Source organism: Oryctolagus cuniculus, chromosome 6, assembly GCF_964237555.1.
Source record: "Oryctolagus cuniculus chromosome 6, mOryCun1.1, whole genome shotgun sequence".
NCBI classification, from domain to species: Eukaryota; Metazoa; Chordata; class Mammalia; order Lagomorpha; family Leporidae; genus Oryctolagus; species Oryctolagus cuniculus.
Genome location: NC_091437.1, coordinates 149,356,999 through 149,378,736, shown reverse-complemented (window position 1 = coordinate 149,378,736; position 21,738 = coordinate 149,356,999). Strand labels below are relative to the sequence as shown.

At 52.8% G+C, this 21,738-nt stretch overlaps 1 protein-coding gene and 1 long non-coding RNA gene across 7 annotated transcripts in view; one reads left to right on the top strand and one right to left on the bottom strand.

The window, feature by feature from the left end:
* Nucleotides 1-21,738, bottom strand: part of LOC103348125 (uncharacterized) — a 221,776-nt gene that overhangs the window by 106,364 nt on the left and 93,674 nt on the right. For 2 of the 6 annotated variants that reach the window (XR_011389321.1, XR_011389323.1), the window contains exon 4: nucleotides 1,976-4,836. The exons of the other annotated variants lie outside the window; for them this stretch is intronic. This is a non-coding gene — a long non-coding RNA (uncharacterized lncRNA). Of the gene's footprint in view, nucleotides 1-1,975; nucleotides 4,837-21,738 lie in introns of those variants that run through there. 6 annotated transcript variants of the gene reach the window in all.
* On the top strand, nucleotides 1,509-9,973 carry KLHL38 (kelch like family member 38). The gene is made up of 4 exons (XM_002710609.5): nucleotides 1,509-1,835; nucleotides 2,476-3,826; nucleotides 7,794-7,899; nucleotides 8,852-9,973. Exons 2-4 carry the CDS (start codon nucleotides 2,477-2,479, stop codon nucleotides 9,148-9,150), a joined length of 1,755 nt encoding a protein of 584 aa, XP_002710655.1. The 5' UTR covers nucleotides 1,509-1,835; nucleotide 2,476; the 3' UTR covers nucleotides 9,151-9,973.

Below are 21,738 nucleotides of genomic sequence, written 5' to 3'. Positions count from 1 at the left end.
TGTCTCTCTCTCACACTGTCCACTCTGCCTGTCAAAAAAAAAAAAAAAAAAAAAAAGGCAAAGGGAAAGGCACAAGGAGAGGCTAAAGGTAGAACAGGTGTCCAGTGCTTCCAGGACCTCGGCCGCTGGCCTGTGTCATCAGCACCAGCCCTGACACCAGCACCACAGCCCCCCATCTCCTGCTCCTCGCTTGCACCTCCATGGGGCTCCTTGGCTCAGGCCTGCAGCTCCTAATTCTGCCCTCCAGGCCCCAAGCCCCAGGGAGAGATTTCGGATACACTTCCCGGACCTGACTTTCTGAAGTCTCTGGGGACATGATCCACCCCTATGGCCTGCAGCTGTTGGGGAGAGCGATCCTAAAGGCCAGCCCAGCCCAGCCCAGCCTCCCGAGCAAGGACCAGAGGCAAACACGCATCTGCCAGTTGTCTCACGGAGCCAGAATAAAGATATGTGAGTGGAAGACCACATGTTCTGGGCTCCTGCAGGCCAGGGGTGCCCTCCAAGGGCACAATATGGTGGACTAGAAAACGCTGAGCTGCCTTGCCACTGGTTACTGCACTGGTGAGACAGGTAGCTGTAGTGGAGGGAGAGAGACTCGCAGCATGGACCATGCTGCAATGGTCTGAACAGGACTTAGGCAGGAGTCAGGCTTCCCTGCCACTCATGGCTGGAGAAATCATGGCCCACCCTGGAGGCAGCAGCAGGACAGACCCCCAGCGATCATGGCCCACCCTGAAGGCAGGAGCAGGACAGACCCCGAGTCCCCTTACTCTTCCTCGTGGGTCTCAAGCCCTCCATTGTGGCTCTGATTCTTAGAACTAGAGGCTGCCTCTCCTACCCCATCGCCAATGTTTTCTCACCAGCCCCTTCCTCTGCTTTCTCTTCTCTCCCTCTCTCCATCTCCCCCTCTCCTTTTCCTCCACCTCCTCCTCCTCCTCCTCTTCTCTTTCTCTCTGGAGCAACATGTCTTGCAGAAGCCAGCCTGTTGTAAGAAAACAGACAAGTCAAACAGGAAAGGAAGACGGTTTGAAAAACTGGCTGGAGAGCAATCAGCAGGTACTGGGGAGAGGCAGGTGTAACAGAGGAACACAGCCACCTTAACACAGACGCTCCCAGGTTAAGCAGGCCCAAGAAAGGCCTTTCACCAAAAAAAAAAAAAAAAAAAGCATTTAAACACAACATCTGTCACAATTCCGTCACCTTGGAGTCTGTCCATGATCCTACTAGGCAGCTGGTGGCAAACAGAGATCCACGGAGCAGCACCCGTGGGCCAGTGATCTGCCTTCCCTGGGACCACTGCCACCCTCTGCAGGGCTCAGCACCACGTCCAGTGGCTGCCTCCCCGCAGGGCACAGCAATCTGTTTACAGACATCTAGAATTCCCAGGCACTTTCAGGACAAGGGACTCAGGGAGGTTCCAAGTGGGCAGCAGGGCCTGCTCTGAGAGAGGCCGTTGCTCCTGGTCTATTTATGCCGATGTAAACACTCGCCAAGGAAACAAGGCGTGTGGGCATGCGCCGGCCCTGCAGGTCCCGGAGCTACTGCAAAAGGCAACTGGGAAGTCACATGTCGTAACAGTGGAAAGTACATACGCAACTATTCTTAGCCCTGGAATGTATACACTGTCTGCCTGCCCAGCGGCCCTCGCACAGACCTCCAGAAAACTGTGAAAGTGCCCTCAGCATAAACAATCCAGAAGTCTCCCAGGACAGATCAGGTGCCACAGAAGCCGAGGTCTGGGGGTTTGTGCTTTCGCCTGGCGCTCGAGGTGAAAACTCTCAGGGGAAACGAGGCAGACCCGGCGGCCACGGTGGATGTCACTCCACCGACACAAGGTAAACACCCCTGGTGTCCAGCTCTCTGCAGGTTGCACTGCCAGAGCGCAGTGAGAGAGCCAGGGTCTCCTGGCCAGTCTTTTGCTTTTAAGTTCTTCTGTTTTGAAGACAAAACCCCCCAAAGACTCTATGAAGTCAAGTTTGTGAATATCTCAATTTATTGCTCAGGTCCCCTTTTATCCCTCATTTCACTGAGCAGAGGGCCACACCCCCAGCATGTCATCCTCGGGGAGTGACTAACACGCAGAAAGAGGCTTTCTGATAGGTTTGCTAACCAGCAGACATGCTGGGGACCTGTGCAAAGGCTCACACGCTCCCGCTGCACGAAGCCACAGCTGCTGCCTTGCTTCCGCTGACAGCCAACTAACTTCCAACAGCTTGCAGGTTCCGGTCCCACCCCCACCTTGGATTAGCTGAAGATACCCTAACAATCTCCCCCACCAAATAAAAAGGTGTCCAATTTGAGGTCTGGGGTGTGGGCAGCCTCCCTTTTTAATCTTCACAATGTGCCATCCAGGTGGTACCTGCTGGCATCCTGATAGATGGACACAGGTGCACTGGGTCTTGGAGGCCCCAGCCCATGTCGCCGAGAGGGACTTCACTCGGGCTCCCTCTTGGGGTTTCTGCCCCCTCTCTGTAGGATGGACGAGGAGTCTCCAGACGGGCTGCTCTTCAAAGACCCTGACTTCTCCTCCGACTTGTTGAGGCAACTCGATGGCTTCCGACAAAACGGGATCCTGACGGACGTGAGCATCTGTGCCGGGGCCCAGGAGGTCCTCTGCCACCGAAATGTGCTGGCCTCCAGCAGCCCCTACTTTAGGGCCATGTTCTGCAGCCACTTCCGGGAGAGCAGTGAGGCCAAGGTTCAGCTGAAAGGCATCGACTGGCCGACCCTGGAACAGATCATAGCGTATGTGTACACCGGGCAGGTGCACATCGCGGCTGAGAACGTCCTGCCCTTGATGGAGGCGGCCTCGATGCTACAGTACCCCAAGCTGTTTGAGGCCTGCTCCTCGTACCTGCAGAGCCAGCTGGCCCCTGGCAACTGCCTGGGCATGATCAGACTCTCGGAGATCCTGAGCTGCGAGACCCTCAAGAAGAGAGCCAGGGAGGTGGCCTTGACCTCGTTCCCGGAGGTGGCCAAGTCGGCTGACCTGAAGGAGCTCTGTGCCCTGGAGTTGAGAGACTACCTTGGAGATGATGGGCTCTGCGGGGAGGAGGAAAAGGTGTTTGAGGCCCTCATGGTCTGGATCAAACACGACCTGCAGAACCGGAAACGCTACATACAGGAGCTGTTCGCGCAGGTCCGGCTTCAGTACGTGCACCCAGCCTTCTTCCACCACTTCATCGCCAACGACGACCTCCTGCAGTCCTCGCCCGCGTGCCAGACCATCCTGGAGACGGCCAAGACGCAGATGTTTTCTCTGCACGGCACCAGTGCTGCAGGCTGCAGAGCCCTGGGCCACGTGCCCCCTAGAAACTCTTACCAGGATTTCCTCATCCTCTTGGGTGGGAGGAAAGATAACCAGCAGACCACCAGGGACGTCCTGCTGTACGACAGCCAGACCCGCCAATGGCACAGCCTTGCGAAACTCCCCACCCGGCTGTACAAGCCCTCGGCTGTGGCCTTGCACCGCAGCGTCTATGTCCTCGGGGGCATGGCCGTCAGTGCAGGCAAGAGCGTGGTCAGTCACAACGTCTACGTCTTCTCCCTGAAACTCAATCAGTGGCGGCTGGCGGAGCCCATGCTGGTGGGCCGCTACTCCCACAGAAGCACCGCTCACAGGAACTTTATCTTCTGCATCGGGGGCATTGGAGACGGACAGGAGCTCCTGGGCTCCATGGAGAGGTACGACAGCCTCTGCAACGCCTGGGAGAGCATGGCTAGCATGCCGGTGGCGGTTCTGCACCCCGCCGTTGCTGTGAAAGACCAAAGACTCTACCTCTTCGGGGGAGAGGACATCATGCAGAACCCTGTGCGTCTCATCCAGGTAAATGGCCCTTCCCATGTCCAAGAGCATGAGTGTGTTTGCAATGCATACATGCACACACACGTGTGTGTATATATACATGTACCACATATATGCACACACATACCAATATACATGCCTACACAAGCATGCACATACTTATGCCAACATGCATGTGATGCACATACATGCATTGCACAACAGTTTTGTATGTGCAACACACATGCATACATACATGCATGCACACACACAAACACACTTGTCATTTACAGGGACAGGAAGGCCAGAGAGAAAAAAATTTTTTTCAATTTAAGAGTTCTTTTCCATAAGACTAATACATACAAAGTTATATCAAATCTAACCTCTATCCACCAAGAGTTTATCTTTATTTGAGAGGGGAAAAAAAACTTATGTACAAATCCAAACTAAAACCTATTGAATGTCACACAGTGAAGTCTTCTAGGAATTTGGCAAATGCCCCAACCCAAGTCCATGAAGTCTTAGAAGAAGATTCCCACATGTGGTGTATACCTGTTGTCAAATCCACTTTAACCTGACCTCAGATCCACGAAGTCAATAGTCTCTTGTCATTTATGACAGTTCACAGAAATGGGATTAACCATTTATTTTGCTGCAAAAAAAATTGCAAATCCATGCATCTAAGGAGTCTTCCAAAAGTTCATGAAAATGCATATTATTAAAAAAAAACCCTCTGCATGAATTTCAAAATTGTTTATAGTTGACAAAGTCTCTAGAAGATTCTGAGGAGCAGCCAGGTCTTGGAGAACCTCAGATTCAATAGCAGGTGGATATTTAACAACGCTCTCTGAGAAGTGGGATCTGTAAAGCCAAACTAGAATATTCAAAAACCCCTCTCCTACTTTATGCAAGTTTCTTGGCATCTCTGCCATTCATGCAAGGATATGAAAAACTTGAACAATGAGCTTTTCTTTGCAGATCATTGGGAAGACCCCTGAGATGCACACGTTGGTTTATGGGAGTTATATTGAGCACCAGCCACCGTGACAGCCCTGGGGACACAAAAGGGAACAGTGAATTACACGTAACCCTAACAGCTTATGAGACTATGGCAATTCTCCACTGACTAGGGAGGGCTGCTCTGGGAGGGGAAGAGGGAACCAGGGTTCTGGAGCCCTGTGAGGTTGGCATAAGCCGACCTGAGCAGAGAGGCAGCAGAGGGGAGATGGCAGGTGAGGAGGGAGAAGGGCAGGGGGATGCTGAGATGGCACGTGATGGAGGGGTCCGGCATGGGCTGAGATGCAGAAGGTTCTTTGCCACCTGAAGAGGTGGGAGAAGCATTCTCGGGTGAGGAAACCACTTCCACAAAGGTCCTGAGGCACACAGCAGGCCCAGCCTGTTGCCTCCAGGAACTGAAAGTCTGGTGATGTAGTTGCAACATGGAGCCAGGACGAGGAAGGGGCTGTGCCCAGAGCCAGCTGCAGGAGGGGAATAGGTGTCAGCCCCTTCCAGGCTACCCTGAGCAACCTCCTGCTCCAGCCTGCTGCCCTTGAACCCTTCCTGTACAACTTCTGGAACGTTCTTGGGGGATGGTATTTGTGGAGAGGTGCCTGGGCTGGCAGTGCTCTCCAGGGCTTGGGAAGGAACTGGGCTGGTGGTCGCCCGCGAGTTAAGTGGAGGGACCGCACTAAAGGCTGCCAGCAGGGTGGGTGAGGTCATGGGATCCACATTTGCAGTTCTTTCTGGAAGTCTCACAGGGGGCTGGAGGGGCCTCAGCAGGCAGAACAGGGCTGGGGGTGGGAAGGGGGTGTTGGGAGACCCTTCCCCAGGGCCAGCGAGCCAGGATGAGGGCTCAGGCGGGCACCAGTGGATTTTCTCCTGCCTCCTGCTTCACTTTTCCATCTCGGCCTTTCAGCTCCTCCCTCGCTGGCGAGGCAGACTCGTAGCCTCCCTGAACCACTTAGTGCTGCTAACCCTACCCATTTCCTTGAGCAACAAGAGCGTAGCTCTGCCTCCCTCTGAGTCCAGTCCTGACAGCACAGTGTAACAAAATGTTCCTGTGTGAAGCTCCCGCCCCTTCCTCCTTTGGACTGTTTTTCAAAATAGAGTTGACAAAGAGGCTGAAGAGTTCACTTTACCAGGCTACCATTAACATCCTAAAAATAAAATGCCAAGTTTCAAAAAGCTACCAGCCAGCCTATGAAGAAATGCACAGCACAATCACACAAGTGTTGCAAAGCCAAAAAAAATATTAAAATTCTGAGTGACCCTTTTACACTGCAGCAGCGGGAAGAGGGAACCGGATGAAAGTAGTGTTTTGGATGCTTTTCTTATCCACATGGCGCTAGCTTTGAAATGAAGATTTTTCTCTTTCAAATAGAGTTAGAAATAATTGCTGATACTTAGTGGGCAGGTTGGATGCTCAGGCATAGGCTGGGAGGTTTCTTTGGCTCATGCATCTGCATACGTGCAGCCTTTGACGAATCATGCCACAAGGCACTATGCAAATGACATGCGTACGTGTCCCTTTGGACCTGGCCACCTTCCTACCTCCGTTTCTGGATGGCATTAAGCAAAGCCATCGTCACAACAAAGTATCACTTCCTCCACCGGTCAAAACCCATCTTTTGTTATCCTTGCCCCAGCCTCCCTAGGGTATTACAAGGATGGTGAGCCAATGTTTAATCTATTTTGGAAAACATACCCAAAGTTGATAGAGAACAGAAGGCCAGGAGGCAATTACTCACTCACGGAAAATGCAACCAGTGTTTGCTTTTCTTCCAAGGCTTCCACTTTCTGAAGACTTTGTCACCTGCCTACATTCAGATGAAACCACGCGGCTCTAAAGGCAGAGTGATAGCCCCTGTCTCTAGCACTTGGTCTTCTCCAAGCTTTCCCAACCTGAAGGACTGACAGAGACCTGGACAGGACCCCCTTGCCACCAGGAAAGACCACGCTCCTGCGTGCCCAGGCAGAACCACCAGGCTGAGGCATGGGGGGCACTGACTGTGGGCGTGGCCACTCCCACTCTAGCATCCACTCTAACCATAGGACCCTGAGCATGTCACTCAAGCTCTCATGAACCTCAGAGGTCTAATCTGGAAAATGGGGGGCAGGAAGGAATAAGTAATAAGGATGGCTGTGAAGCTCAAATTGAGTAGAAATACGAAAAGGAAATGAGGGCAGAACAGGAAAACTCACTCCAGGGAGTCAGGATTTGATCCACTGCTCCAGAGCACGGCAGGGGCCGCCCTCCCTTCTTTAGCCTGCCTTCCTTCTCTCACACGTCAGTTTTTCTAGAATCCTAATGACATTCAGACATGAACTGTTCAAAGTCTTCCCCACGTCACCCCAGATTTATTCTTAGCTCTATGAATATATCAGAACATTTAGAAATTTTAATATGAGCTAGAAATAAAAAATGATTGGGACAATCACTAGTGTTCTGAATATCAAAGTTGTTCTACTTCTCATTAAAAGAAAAACCTATTCCAGGCAATGTAAGCAAAACACACACACACACACACACACACACACACACTTCAGTGCAGAAAGTTTGATATATCCTACAGAAGTGCAACCACTAAGCCCTTGGTGTCTCGTGCAGACTGATTTCTAATAATCTTCTTTCTCCTATCTATTAATATTCAGTAATACTAATAGCTATGGCTTAACTGGAAAGAAAAAACTCACTCCTTGTTCACCTTCTTAATTACTCCTTCTGTATTTTTCAAACCTTCCAACAGAAGTAAAAAGTCACAGGTCCCACCACACAGTGGGGTGCATGGGTTCACAATGATACATTGTATCCTGTAGAAAGAACTAAGAGAGGAGCTGGCAGGTTCCAGACATGAAGGCAGGGAAATGAAAAGGCTAATTGCCTTGTTTGATCGGCTGGCTCTATACATATATGGGTTGCAATTTTGCACTCTACCCCATGAAAATGTATGCATTTTACACCCCAAAATGTGCTTTTGAATGCAGTTCCCTGGATCTATTTCTCCCACAGGTTTATCACATTTCCAGAAACACGTGGTTCAAAATGGAGACCAGGATGATCAAGAACGTGTGTGCCCCGGCAGTGGTGCTGGGGGAGCGGATCGTCATTGTGGGAGGTGAGTGTGAACAGACAGCCGGGCGACTCCTGGGACAATGGCTCTCTGACAGACAGGTGCACAGCCAACCCGAGAAAGCCCTCTCCTTACCCAGAACCATCTCCCTGTCTTTCTGTACAGAAGGGACAAAGTCATGCCTACTTCCTAGAGTTATGACAATAAAGCATACTGCTGTGGCTCGAGCTCTTAGCATACCGCAGACACACAGCAACAGAAAACTATCTGCTGTTGTTGCTAACACTGGCCACTGACAGATCTGTAACATCAGCTACCAATACTAATAATACTGGCTACGAACACACTGGTACCGTTGGCTATCAGGATCAATAACACTGACTACTACTGGATTTCTCTGTAACTGCAACACAGTGCTGTGGTTTAAAGGACTGGTTTTGGCATCAGATAGATCTGGGTTCAATTCCTGACTCTTCCACTAACTGGCTATATGCTCTTTGGCACGTTACTAGGCTTTCTTTGCCTCAGTTTGCCATCAGTAAAATGGGGGTCCTCTAAGTACCCACCAGATAGGGCTACTGTGGCCACCTATTTCTGATTTCCAAAAGGAAGACTTCTTCCTCTGGGTTGTTCCAGCTTTTGGACAGGAGTATGAGAGGGAGAAAAACCAGTGAGGCTGAGAAAGCTACTAGAACTGAGAGGTCGCTCCTAATCTAAAGGTGGTTGATATGTGGCCTTAACTTGGGGTGAAGGATGCAGGAGCCAGGCTCAGCCAGATCTGGGCCCCAACCCCAGCTTTGCCACATACCACGCCATGGCAGCGTAGCTCAGCGGCCCACGCTGTAGCTGAGGATTGCCGCAGCCTCAGGGCAGGGCAGGGGAGGGAGCTGGCTGCATCCCAGTTGGATGTGGAGGGGACTGGGAAGTAGAAGGGACCAGCTAACCTCCCAGCCCAGACGAGCAACACTGAACTGCCCGTGCGCCGTTGCGTTTTCAGGCTACACAAGGAGGATTCTTGCTTATGACCCTCAGTCTAACAAATTCGCCAAATGCGCGGACATGAAAGACCGGAGGATGCACCACGGGGCCACGGTGATGGGGAACAAGCTGTACGTGACGGGCGGGCGGCGGCTGACCAGCGACTGCAACATCGAGGACTCCGCCTCCTTTGACTGCTACGATCCCGAAACAGACACGTGGACGTCCCAGGGACAGCTGCCTCACACACTCTTTGACCACGCCTGCCTCACTCTGCAGTGCCTGCCCCACACAGCCTCCAGAAGCCTCCTGTCTTAGTCAAGATGCTTCCTGTCGCAAGGGACAGAAACCCAGCTCCACAGGGCTTCGCCCTACAGGGATTCAGGGAGAGTCCACAGGACTAGACCTGGAGCCCCGGACCCACACATACTGATGCCACAGACACACACCTCGCCTGGGCCCCGCTTCTTCCTTAGTCTGCCTCCTCTCCTTCTGCCTCTATTTCTCTCTCTCTGAGCCTGTCTCTGCCTTCCCCTCTCTCTGCCTCTTTGTCTCTGCCTCTTTGTCTCTGCCTCCCCACCTTCTCTCCATTAGGCTTCAGTCTCTAACAAGCATCTTCACCCACACAGTGTGCGGACAACGACCCCTGGGAAATCCAGATTGACGTGCTGTAGCTTTGCATCTTCAGGAGCAAACTTGACCCTTACCCACATAGTCACAAAAAATAAACAAATAATGCCGACGGGCCCTTTCTGAACCCCATCCCTACCTCTGGAGCCAACACTGTGGCCAGTTATTTTCCCACTGTAAGATGGGTCCCGGACCACATCCCCCTGGGCAGAGATGTGTGAACTGTTGTGGATAACGGCCCATCTGAACTGCAGGTAATGGGATAGCAGCAGTTCCCCAAACCAAGAAATTCTGGGCTAACAAGAAACGTATCTGCCCAGGGCTCCACTGCTAAGGATCCCTGGGAGCGCTTAGGACAGGTGGCAGCGTGAGAAATGGCCGTGGCTGTATCTCGCCACGTTCTGTGGATGGACTACCTTGCAATGCCAGGAAACGTGCACTGAACATTGAGAATCTAGTGTTTAGAAAGCAGTCCTGCCCTGCCAGAATAAAGATTGCTTCTGGTGCCAAACGATGTTTTCCTCCAGCCTCTGGGGAACCATAAACCTGCAGAATTAATCAGGATTTTCATTTTGGTAAATGTTATGAGAATTGCTCTTCAGGGGAAAGCGAACAGATTCCTCAGAAATTGCAGCAAGCATTGCCCTCCAGGCGCCAGCCCTGACTGTCCCCAGAGCCCCCTTTCCCCTCAAGCCCCTCCCAAACTGGGGAGTCAGCACTACCCACAGGTACCATCACCTGGAAAGAGGTTTGAACAGGGGGCCAAGCTCCCCTGCAAACAGATGCATGGGGAGTCTCACAGGTGGGGCCCAGGACTCTGCATTTTGGGACTGCTTCCCCAGATGATGGTAATGTGCCATCAGGGTAGAGTCACCATCCTGGTCAGCTGGGGCACTGAGAACCTTCCTCGCTGGTACCACTCCCATCCCGCCTTGGCCATGCCCAGCAGTGTAGGCCAAGTCCTTGCCCATGGACAGCAGCACGTGGCATGGGTCTTGCCGCCCAGAGTGGCCCCCACAATGCTGCCTGCCTCCCCACCCAGCTCTCCAGGTCTGTGCTGTGCTCCTCTTTTCTGCCCAGCTTGTGTTCTTCGTGCTCTGGTTTCTCTTACTGGGGTTGGGAGGCGTGGGGGAGGTGAGCTGCACCCTGCTGCCCAGACCCCTTGGCTAAGGTTCTGCCTGCACTGTCAGCCCCTGCTCCTCAGCCTGCACGCTGTCCTCTCTTCTCTATGACCCCTCACTCTTCAGTTTCTCAATCCCCCGCCTGCCTGAAAGTGAGCCTGACAAAGCAACCGATGATCCCAACAGTGCTACCATCTGCAGCCCATTTTCTTTCCTACTTGACTGGCATGCGATTTCTGACCCCTCCACTCTCCCTCCATCTTTAAATTCCCGGCTTGTTTCCCACCTCAGGGACTCCCCTCGCTTCTGCTCCTCATCCTACCTCCTGTGATTTATTTATTTATTTATTTATTTATTTATTTATTTATTTATTTTGGACAGGCAGAGTGGACAGTGAGAGAGAGAGAGACAGAGAGAAAGGTCTTCCTTTGCCGTTGGTTCACCCTCCAATGCCTTTGCCGTTGGTTCACCCTCCAATGGCCGCCACAGCTGGTGCGCTGTGGCCGGCGCACCGCACTGATCCGAAGGCAGGAGCCAGGTACTTATCCTGGTCTCCCATGGGGTGCAGGGCCCAAGCACTTGGGCCATCCTCCACTGCCTTCCTGGGCCACAGCAGAGAGCTGGCCTGGAAGAGGGGCAACCGGGACAGAATCCGGCGCCCTGACTGGGACTAGAACCCGGTGTGCTGGCGCCACTAGGTGGAGGATTAGCCTAGTGAGCCGTGGCACCGGCCCTGTGCTTTATTCTTGTCTTTATTCTAGTCATCTTCCTGTCTGCTAAATGGTGACGCAGCCAGGGCTCAGTCCCTAGACTCCCTGAACAGGTGAGTGCACCTGTCCCATGGATTTCAACACCACCCAAAATGCCACCACCTTGCCAGTTCTCTCTCGTTCCAGACTCCACTGTCTGCCCTCTGGCCCCACTCTGAAGGGGAAAGGCTGCCTCAAACTGGACATGTGCTAGATCATTCTCACACCCCCTAGACCTACTCCTCCCATGGGGTCCCTTGTGATTTTTCTGAAGCTTGGACAACCCTTGGTTTCTGTCTTTCACAGGCCACTCTGCCTGTTCCAGACACAAGCAGAGCCACACCGAGTCCCGCCATCCGTGGTGCTGGCTCTGTTCCAAGCCACCATCTTCTCTGGGCAGAGCCATTCCAACAGCTTCATCAATGCTCTCTGTTTCCACATTGGCCCCCTGGATCTCACCACATGACAGCCTGTGTGACCTTTAGAGATCAGACCCCTAGATGAAAGTGGGTTGTCTCTTTGAAACCCTTTGATTTCTTCCCCGCTCTCTCAGGCAAGCGTCAGGGACCTGTAAGATTGTCCCGCCCTCCTGTGACCCCTCAGTTCTCTGCTCTGAGCCCCCACCAGGGACCCCCCACTTCACTCCACAGAGCCCCACCACCCTGGTGGCTCACATGCTCTCAGCAGGTCACCACTTTCTGCTTTCACACCTGCTGTGCCCTGCACCCAAAAACACCAGCCCTGCCTTGCACTCTGGCTTGATTGACTCCCTCCCTGGCCCCCAGGCCCCCAGGCCCTGCTCAGAGAAGCCTTCTCTGATCACCCGTCACCCAATCCACCAACACATCCTGTCAGTGACACCCCGAAGAAGATCCCAGACACCTCCTGTCTCTACGTCTCCACTGCCACTTCAAGGGCAGGCCCGCCTCAGCCCCCACCAGCCTCCTACACAGACCCCTGCCCCTGAAGCTAGAGGGCTCTTCAAAATACAATCCTGATCCTGCTATTCTCTTGCCTCAAATGATTCCATGGCTTCCCAGAGACTTTTGCCTACAGTAGGCCCAATTTTTTATCCCTCCCATAGAGTACTCTAGAACCCAGCACCTGTCTATATCTCTGGCCTCATAGTTGCCACCCCCACTCCCTGGGGAGGGGTCTCTGCTCCAGTAGCCCTTTGATATTGCATACTTTCCTCTCCTTTGCCTCGGGGCCTCTGCCCATGCAATCGCCACTTCTTGATACCCTCTGGCCTTAACTCGTCACCTGACATAATTTCTAACTGTCCCTCATACCAGGCTAAAAGGCTCTGCACCATGCAGGGTATCCATGCACCCACCCCCACCCCAGCTGGGGCCACTCTCCTAATAAAGGCCCCCAGCGTCCCTGTTACTTTCCCCTCTGAGGCCATCATCCTGTTTGTTATTACCTGATTCCTCGGTTCCCTGCAGACGGCTTACACCTGTCTTGTTCTGTGCATTCTGAGGGCTAGCCTTAGCATCTGCCCCATGTACCACCTGCCCTCAACAAACACATGATGGATGAATGAATGAACGAACGCGAAAAGGGAGAAAGGCTGAGTCAACAATGTCTCTGCAGTGACCCTCTCAGAGGAAATACATGCAGGCACTGGATGCCAGACCCTCAGGGAGGTAGCTCTGGCCCTGCCCCTGCCCCTCCCGGATTTGACCTTGGCAAGTCCAGGTGCGGAAGGAAGGAAGTGGCATACCCAAGTGGAGCTAGGATGCTGCTGGCCTTTAATCCAAAGCACCCTGTTTGCCCAGAACTACAACTGGGAGACTTGTCTCCTATCAACTTCTCTGTGGCCTCCAAAACCATTGCTATCAGAGACTTGCTAGAGTCTTGGCTGTCTTCCCATCACCTCTCAGACCAGACGTTAATAAGACGCTAGGGTCTGTGGCTTCCAAGTCTCTCTGGGGTATGGGAGGACTATGCAAATTGCCTCCTGGGATTTATAAAGGAAGATGGCACCAAGGCCAAACATATCTAGAAACATGTCACAGAGGGCCTGTGCTGTGGCACAGCTGGTTAAGCCACTACCGGTGATGCCAGCATACCATATGAAGACCAATTCAAGTCGCAGCTGCTCCATTTCCAATTCAGCTCCCTACTAATGGGCCTGGGAAAGCAACAGAGGGTGGTCAAGTGCTCAGGGCCCTGCCACCTATGTGGGAGACCTGGATGGAGTTCCAGACTCCTGGTTGTGGCCTGGCCCAGCCTGGGCCATTGAATATAGCCATCTGGGAAATGAACCAGCAGATGGAAGGGGTGTGTGTGTGTGTGTGTGTGTGTGTGTATAACTCTACCTTTCAAGTAAACAAATAAACCTTAGGAAGGCAAGCAGGCAGACACATACGGGTCAACTCTGCCCATCCACAAAGATGGCTCATGCTCGTAGGGGTGCGGGGGAGAAGTTACCTTACACCTGAACAACCACTGGCCAAGCCCAGCCTCTAAAGTCAATTGCAAGTCTGTGGAAGACAACCTCAGCCCAAACAGAGACAGAGAGCTTTGGCACCAGGCTTTGACAGCCCGACTGGCTGAGCGGAGAGTCCACCTACAGCTGAGGTCAAATGTATTTAGCCAGGCATAGGGAAGCAGGAAGACTTTAAGTAAAAATGTCAAGCAACTCGACTAAGCATCTCACTGGGTGACAAGGGAAGCAGGGAGCAAGGCAGAGCAAGGGCAAGGCAGGAAAACACAAGTGAGAGGCCAACTGCCCGGGCCCGATGTCAGACAGGAAGCAAGAGAGGGGGGAGGAGCCAGCAGAGACACAGCAATGGAAGGAAGAAACCAGGGCGGGGCACACAGGCAGAGGGAGCCAGACCAGGGACGCTGTTGCTCTTCAGCCCTGGACCAGCCCACCCGAGCCCCGCCCCCAGGGTGCGCATCTGGAAAGAAGGAATGACAATGGATAAGCCACTGGCCAGGACAGGGCCAGCCAGGCACTGCCGGAACAGGACAGGGCGCCACTGGCATCCCATCCCCTCCCCCACCCTGCCCACCTTCAGACCCTGATTCTATATGGGTAGGCAGTGGTGGCTCCTCACCTCCAGGCGGCTCCCACCCCGTGATTCTGCCCCAGCCTCTTCTGTGGCCACACTCTCCGCTGAGCAATAACACTGAAGCCTCATAGAAGTCTGAACGTGCCTTTGCCTCCTATAACAAACAGCTGTAACATCCCAGGGGACAAGAATGGTGAACACTTTCCACCAACACTTTACCCTACCCAGAAGGTCCTGTCCCTCCGCCAGCCCCAAGCCGCCACACACACCCGGCCTCTGTGCCTTGGCACGTGCCATTCCCTATGCAATGATGCCTTTCCCTGCCCTGCCCAGTGAACTCTTATTCAACCTCCACCAACCTCGACTGCAGCGCCATGGGGACTTACTGATCCCAGTTGGAATGGGAGCAAAGGGGACAAAGACAGGCTCAGGGCCCTTTAAACCCCTAGGCCAAGCGCAGTCATACTTGGCAAACAGAAGGTGCTTATGTGTTTGTGGAATGAGTGCGTGAGGGGTCCGTAATCACCACCGAACATCCAGGGTGCTCTGCGTGAAGACAAGGGCCTCACTTACTAGACAAGTTGAGGATGACTGCAGACTGTCTGAAAAAGGTGAAAACTATGAAAGGTGGTACGGAAGGAAACAGCAAGGGATTCTACCCCAGGACCCCACCGGAGGCCAGCCAATGTCCAGCAGGTGCCCCGCCCCCGGGAAACCCGGATGCTCAGGATGCAGCATACACGCCTGGCCACGTTCCAGAGAATCCCCGGCTCCAGCCACGTGGACTTGGGGGGCAGCACAGCCTTTCTCAGCACCGGGGGCCCAGCTGCCTTCCCTTCCCAATGCTCCCGTCTCAGCAGGAGCTGCACGCTTCGGGGCAGGGAACACAGACTCGGGCACGGAGGGGAGCTGCGTCCAGATGCTGGCCTGCCACGGACCGGCATGCTGCCTGTTGGCGAGGGGCAGGTGCCTTCAGCTCCTGGAGCCTCCGTCTGCATCCACAGAGGCAAAGCAAGGGAGTCCTCACCCCCTCTCCCCCAACAACTGCTTCAAGGGCGCCAGGAATGACAATGGGCATTACCCAGCAAATCCACAGAGTAGGCACAACCACGTCCTCTTTCCCTCCTTCCTGGTGGGTCCTTCTCCCTGCCCTTGTCACTGGTCCACACATCCCCTCGGGGAACCTGCCCCAAATATCCACCCTGACGGGCTCAGTGGCTGACCCGGACCATCGGGAACAGCCCCGCCATTCCCACCACTGTGGCTCTTCTCGCCCGAAAACTCACCACCTGCATTTGCTGACTGGTCCACATGCTGGTGGCACTGTTCTTATACTCATTCATTCATTCGCACACTCAGGTGTTCATGCATTCAACATTGTCCAGAAGCCCCTCACGTGCTAAAAGTAAGAGTCATGGAGTAAACCAGGAAGAGAACGTGGGTCCTACTGCTGTGGACCCCACAGAACCATGGGTTTTTCCAGCAGGCTGGGTTCAAACAGTACAGGGACAGGAAAGCAAGTGGCCAGCTGGGGCAAGCTGTCCTTCAAGACTTAAGCACTGTCTGCATTCCTCCCCTAAGGCTGCTGTTGCAAAGTACCACAACCTCAGTGGCTGGAGACCGCAGTTCATTCTCTCAGTTCTAGAGGGTCAAAGTCAAAAATCAAGGTGTCGGTAGGGCCACTGTCCCTCTGAAGGCTCCAGGAAGAGTCCTTCCCTGTCTCCTCCTAAATTCCTGGTCCCAGCAATCCTTGGCACTCCTTCACTTATGACCCCGTCCTCAAACAGCCTTCTTCTGGGTGTGTGGTGTCCCTTATGAGGACATTCTTGTTGGATTTACAGCCCACTCTAATCCAATATGGTCTCTCTTATGACCCTTGCCTTAATTGTAGCTGCAAAGACCCTACCTCCAAAGAAGGTCACTGCATTAGCTTTTTGATACTATAATTAAATACCCGAGAGAAGCTACTTGTGAAGGAAGGAGGTCTATTTGGGCTCCTGGCTTTGGAGGTCCACAGTCCAAAACCGGGGTGGCCCCATTGTTTCAGTGTCTGGCGAGGGCCATGGATGATGGAACACATGCAGAGGACAGTCAGATGGAAGGAGAGACAGACAGAGGCGAGGCCTGAATACAGTCTACCCTTTCAGGAGAACTACCCTCCAAGGGTACATACACTTAAGGACCCCCTACTGGTCCTCCTTCCTAAATGCCATAATTGGATCAAGTCTCCACCCCATTAACTATTACCGTAAGACTTTGGGGACCCAGCCATTTAACACATGGGCCATTAGGGGACACCCAAACTAACATCTAAACCACAGCAGTCCTATTTGAGGTTCTGAGTAGATGGGAATCTGGGGGGAGGCACCACACACCCTACTACTGATGCGATCTCCCCCTTCTGTGAGCCTCATCCCACTCTTCCCCAGGCTGGGCCCCCTTGACACTGTACCACCCCCATTTCCTTGGGGCATCTCCTGGACAGGGGCCAGCTCTCTCATCTCTGCAAACATCTATGGAACTAAACTAAAGCATTTCACAGGGTCTAGCAGTTTTTCCAGACTCCAAGGACCGAGTGCCAATGTATACAAGACCTATTTCCAAGAAGTGCCCACAAATCCAAAATGGGCAACGTTTGCCAAGTGCCAGTCAAGAAGAAATTAGGGTGCAAGTGGAGAAGCCCAGAGTCAAGCATCAGGAACTGCCTAGGAGAACCAAGCTGTTCGCACGGCATCACCCACGACACCCTGTTCTCAGTCTTGACATTTGCCTTTGGGGTGACATTCTGGGAGGCTGCCGTTTGAGGCCGAGCGTCCTGGGTGGGGGTCTGCTCTCTGAAATGTCAGCGCTCACGCCATCTCATAGGAATTTTGGGCTCCTGTTCCAAGGCTGCGTCATTCTCTTCACGTGGGGGTTTTGGGTTTTGTTTTCCCTAAAGATGTCCGTGAGTTCTTTTCCTCTTCATTTCACTCGTCTGAATAAGAATGCCAAGGCCCGTAACCCAGGGCTCCTGAGTAACCTTCCATCACGAGCCAGTGGTCCAGAAAATGGGGCTTTGAGGACCCCGGCGGGGACTCAAGAATCCAGGCTGTTTGCGAGCTAGGGAGCGGCTGTGTGTCTGGTGTCAGCTCTGCACCCCCACCTTCCCGGGACAACAGCAAAATGAAAGCCTCAGAGGAGCTGGGAGGGCAGCAAGGGGCAGACATTTGTGCCGCAGATAAGACCAAGGAGAACGCAGGACAGGGGCCGCTTATCTGCGGCAGGGTGTTGGAGAAGAACGAACTCCCCACTTTGGATATGGGTTTATCTGGCTTCCTTATCTAAGGAGCAAAACTGGGGATGCTGGTGGGTCTGAGTGAGCCCAGAGCACTCTCCACGCACGGCCTTAGCATGCGGCTGTAACCCTTGGCCTGCAAAAACTATTTGTTGAACGAATGGATCGGTGAGAGAACGGCTGAAGCTGACTGCCCATTCCCTCTGGGTTAGGCTCTGCTAACAGCCTTCCTCCAACTCTGTCATCACAGAACCTTCTAGTATCTGCCCATCACCCTTCCCTGAACACCCCACTGAACGCAGTCCCGCCTCACCTGCCCTCCAGACCTCTTATGATTCTTTATTGTTATCGAGTTTCCATTCCCATCGGAATGGAAGATCCATGCAACTGCCTTGTTCACCTCTGTGTCCCTGGCACAGTGCAGGCAGCCAGCAAATAGGTGTTGAACAAACGCATGCAAGTGTGATTGAATGACACAGCAGGCAGTAAGAGGCACCATAAATGAGGCGGGTGCGGGGAGGGCCAGCCTGGGGAAGGGGTTGACGGGCCCTCTGCGGCAGGGGGCATGGTGATCTCTGTCCATGTGAACTCCGCAGGCAGCAGAGTTTGGAAGACAGACCACACCCTTCCCCTGGGCGGGGCTGATGAGCATTGACTGCCAAGGGTAGTAATTAAAGAGTAGGAGGAGAGACATGGAACAAGGAGGCGGAATCCCTGGGGAACTGGCCTCTAACTGGGTCCAGTTGACATCTTGGATGTCCCTAAAGGAGTGGGAGGGGCAGCAGGGCAGAGAGCCAGCAGCTGCAAGCCTGGCACATCCCCAGGAAACCTGTGCCATCCGCGGAAGGAAGAGGGAAGTTGCCAGGGGGTGAGATCCCCAAGATGGGTAGAGACCTCTTTCCCCCCATGTCTCTGAGCCTCCAAACCTCCACAATCTCACCTGCCGAGTGCCTCCCCCATGGGCTCCATCTTCCAGAGCCATTTTACAAGTCACCAGGCCCCACTGACAGCATCTCCCACAGTGGTCTGTGTGGGGGACCTCTGGGGTCTGCAGAGGAACAGGTAAGGCAGGAGAAGAGAGAGCAGACCCTGGGCCCAAGCACCTGCCTTTCAGCCTGGCTCTGAGGCCCTGGAAAGCTAACCAACCTCTCTGCTCATGTTTGCTCACCTCTGAAATCAGGGATCATGACAATACCTGCTTACTCATACAGTTTTTAGAGGATCAGCTGAATGAACAGACTTAGCACTGCATGTGGGATAACCGTTATTAACTGGAATGCACTAGGCACAGCTGTGGTCCTTGCCTTAATTGTAGCTGCACCCTGCACCTCTCTGTATTTCAGTGTCCTCATGGGTACCATGGAGATGATGACGACATCACCCTGTAGCTGGTTCAAAGGCGCTTCCCCTCCCCTTCCCCGGAAGATAGGAGCTCATTTGGGAAAAGGGTCTATTACAGAGGTGATTAAGTCACATCTCCAGAGGAAATCATCTGGATTATCCAGGTGGGGCTGAGTTCCAAGGACAAGTGTCCTTGCGAGAGAAAGGCAGAAGGCAACAGGTGTGAAGATGGACGCAGAGACTGCACCCTGTGGCCAGCCTGCCAGGGGAAGCCCAGCCCCACTGGAAGATGCAGGAGGCCTGGAAGGATCTTCCCCAGAGCCTCTGGTGGGAGCGTGGCCCAGTCAGTGCCTTGACCGTGGACTTCTGCCCTCCAGTGCCATGAGCTTATACAGTGGTGTTGTCCTAAGTCACCCTGTTTGTAGTCATGTTGCAGCAGCTACAGAAAACTCATGCATCCCTCAAGGGGCAACCTCATAGGATTTGCCCAAAGGACTGAAGCCACCGCTGGGCATAAAGCAAGCAGCACACGTGGCTTGTGATGGGGAGGAGGAACGGGTAGAGGAGGAGGAGGAGGAGGGTGAGGAGGAGGAAGAGGATTCACTTCCTTTCTCTGCACCTTCATTTCCCCCCTCTGTCAAATGACAAGAGGAGAAGGGATGCAGAGGTTGCCAAGCTTTTGCTACCCTCGGCCTCTTCCTCCAGCACAAAATCCCTTGCTAAGGCAGTCTCCATCGCACTCTTTTCCCTCCTCCTCACTGCAGGCACCAAGGTAGAGAAGGTAGAAGTTCACAGGTTTTCACACCTGTGTCCATCACAGAAGATGGCGGCCTTTGTCCTTGTCCCCAGCACCCCACTGGAGGTGATGAGGGACTACACAGCCCTAGTGGTCCCTCTCCAAGTCTTCCAAGGTGAAGGAAGACCCCATAAGTCACTGCCACCCCACCAGGACAGTGTTGCCCAGCTGCATTTAAGGAGCTCTGGAAGCACTTGAGACAACTGTATTTATCTGTTTAAAACAAGAATAAGGGGCTGGCACTGTGGCACAGCACATTAAGCTGCCACTTGTTATGCAGGTATCCCCTTTGAGCACCGGTTCAATTCCCAGCTGTTTCACTTCCTATCCAGCGCCCCACTAATGAGCCTGGGAAAACAGTGGGAAATGGTCCAAGTGCTTGGGTTCCTCCCATGCCAGAAGATGGAAGGCCTCCATTTCTCTGTAACTCTCTGCCTTTCAAATAAATAAAATAACAGAGGCAAAAAAAATGCAAAAGATAGCAACTATGAAGAGTGGGGTGATATGTACAGCAATGGCAGCAGAAAGGGTGGGGGCAAGGAGATGGCAGTGCCCCTGCGTGCACTGATGGGATGCAACAGTCTCTCTCCCGACTGTGCAAAGAAGCCCCCTACCTAAGCTCCTAGGGGCTCCTCGCTCTCCTTCAAACTCACTCTCCCCCTGCACCAGGAGGAGGGCTTGAAGCAGCAATCCTAACAGATGTGGGGGAGGGATAAACCCTGGCATCTTTCTTAAAAAAAAAAAAATCAATCCAGCTGGGTCTCTTCCTCATTTAAATCCCTTCGTGGGTTTCCCATCCCAAAAATTTCTGGCTCTGCTTCCAGATCTGTGAGTTCCCATGTGTGTAGCAGAATCAACAACCTCCAATGATTAGTTGACAAATACAGGTAGCATGGTAGCAGAGGGCCCACCCGCCCGACAGGCATTTCAGTCATCAGGATTTTCCTTGCTGCCCTCAAAATCTCTCTTCCCTTCAACTGGCCAAAAGAACTTCTATTGGCCTTCTAACAAGCAATGCTTAGCTATCAGCGACAGCTGGAAAACTGTATGAACAGAGACTAAGCCGATCGTGGACCCCTGGCCATGGGCTTTTCGTCCTGTGCTGACACTTTGACCTCCTCTTCCACACCTGAGGCTCAGGAGGCATCCCACAGCGGCTCAGGCCCAGTCATCGTGGCCAACGCCTTAAGTTTCTCAAGATGTTTCAAGGAAATACTTTTGCCCTCAAAATTTCTGCCTTCTTTTTGTCTGGAATGATGATTTATGTCATTATTCAGTGACTGCAAATTCATGAAATTTTGTGGTTAGGACAAAAATATGTCACACAACTCCATATGTCCTTGCAATGAGGCTGAGAAAAGCTGACAGCAAAAACCACCATTTCTCCCTGAGGGTTGAATAAGTCTCCAACCTGGTTTCGTTTTGTTGTTGTTGTTGTTAACTTATAATATTTTTATCCCCTTAATCAAAAACTTTTTTTATAAATAGTGATTAGAGATAATGCTATATAAATAAAGATAGTGGTCCAAACACTATAGTTTCTTGGATTAGTTCCAAAATTCCAATTCTCAAATGCAAATGTAGCATTTCATGGAGCTGGAGAGAGGACAAAGACACGAGCTGGGGCCAGTCCAGAGGTGCAGAGTGGAGAAACAGAAATGGCAGGCCCCTTGGAAGAGTTTCCAAGGACATGAACCTAAGGTCCCGGACTGGCAAGGAACCTGTGGCAGGTCACTAAGCTACAGTATCACCATGGACAAATCTCACCTGCTCAACCCTCTTGAGAAAAACCTCAGCAGTAAATGTTAAAGCCAACAATGGACCGCCATGGCCATCTCTCCATCTCTCTAGGAGGCAAGAATAAAAATATGTTCAGAGAAAGGCCCCCAAACACAGCCACGCGACCAGGCACCCAGATTCACAACAGGCCTGCAGGATCCCAGAAGGCCCCTTCACACAACCTTCCAGTTCC

Bases quoted from the DNA above. Each gene is read 5' to 3' on its own strand.
- KLHL38 (XM_002710609.5), top strand. From the start codon at position 2,477: ATGGACGAGGAGTCTCCAGACGGGCTGCTCTTCAAAGACCCTGACTTC. The intron at 3,827-7,793 runs GTAAATGGCCCT...TTTCTCCCACAG, and splicing joins ACCCTGTGCGTCTCATCCAG to GTTTATCACATTTCCAGAAA. The intron at 7,900-8,851 runs GTGAGTGTGAAC...TTGCGTTTTCAG, and splicing joins GCGGATCGTCATTGTGGGAG to GCTACACAAGGAGGATTCTT.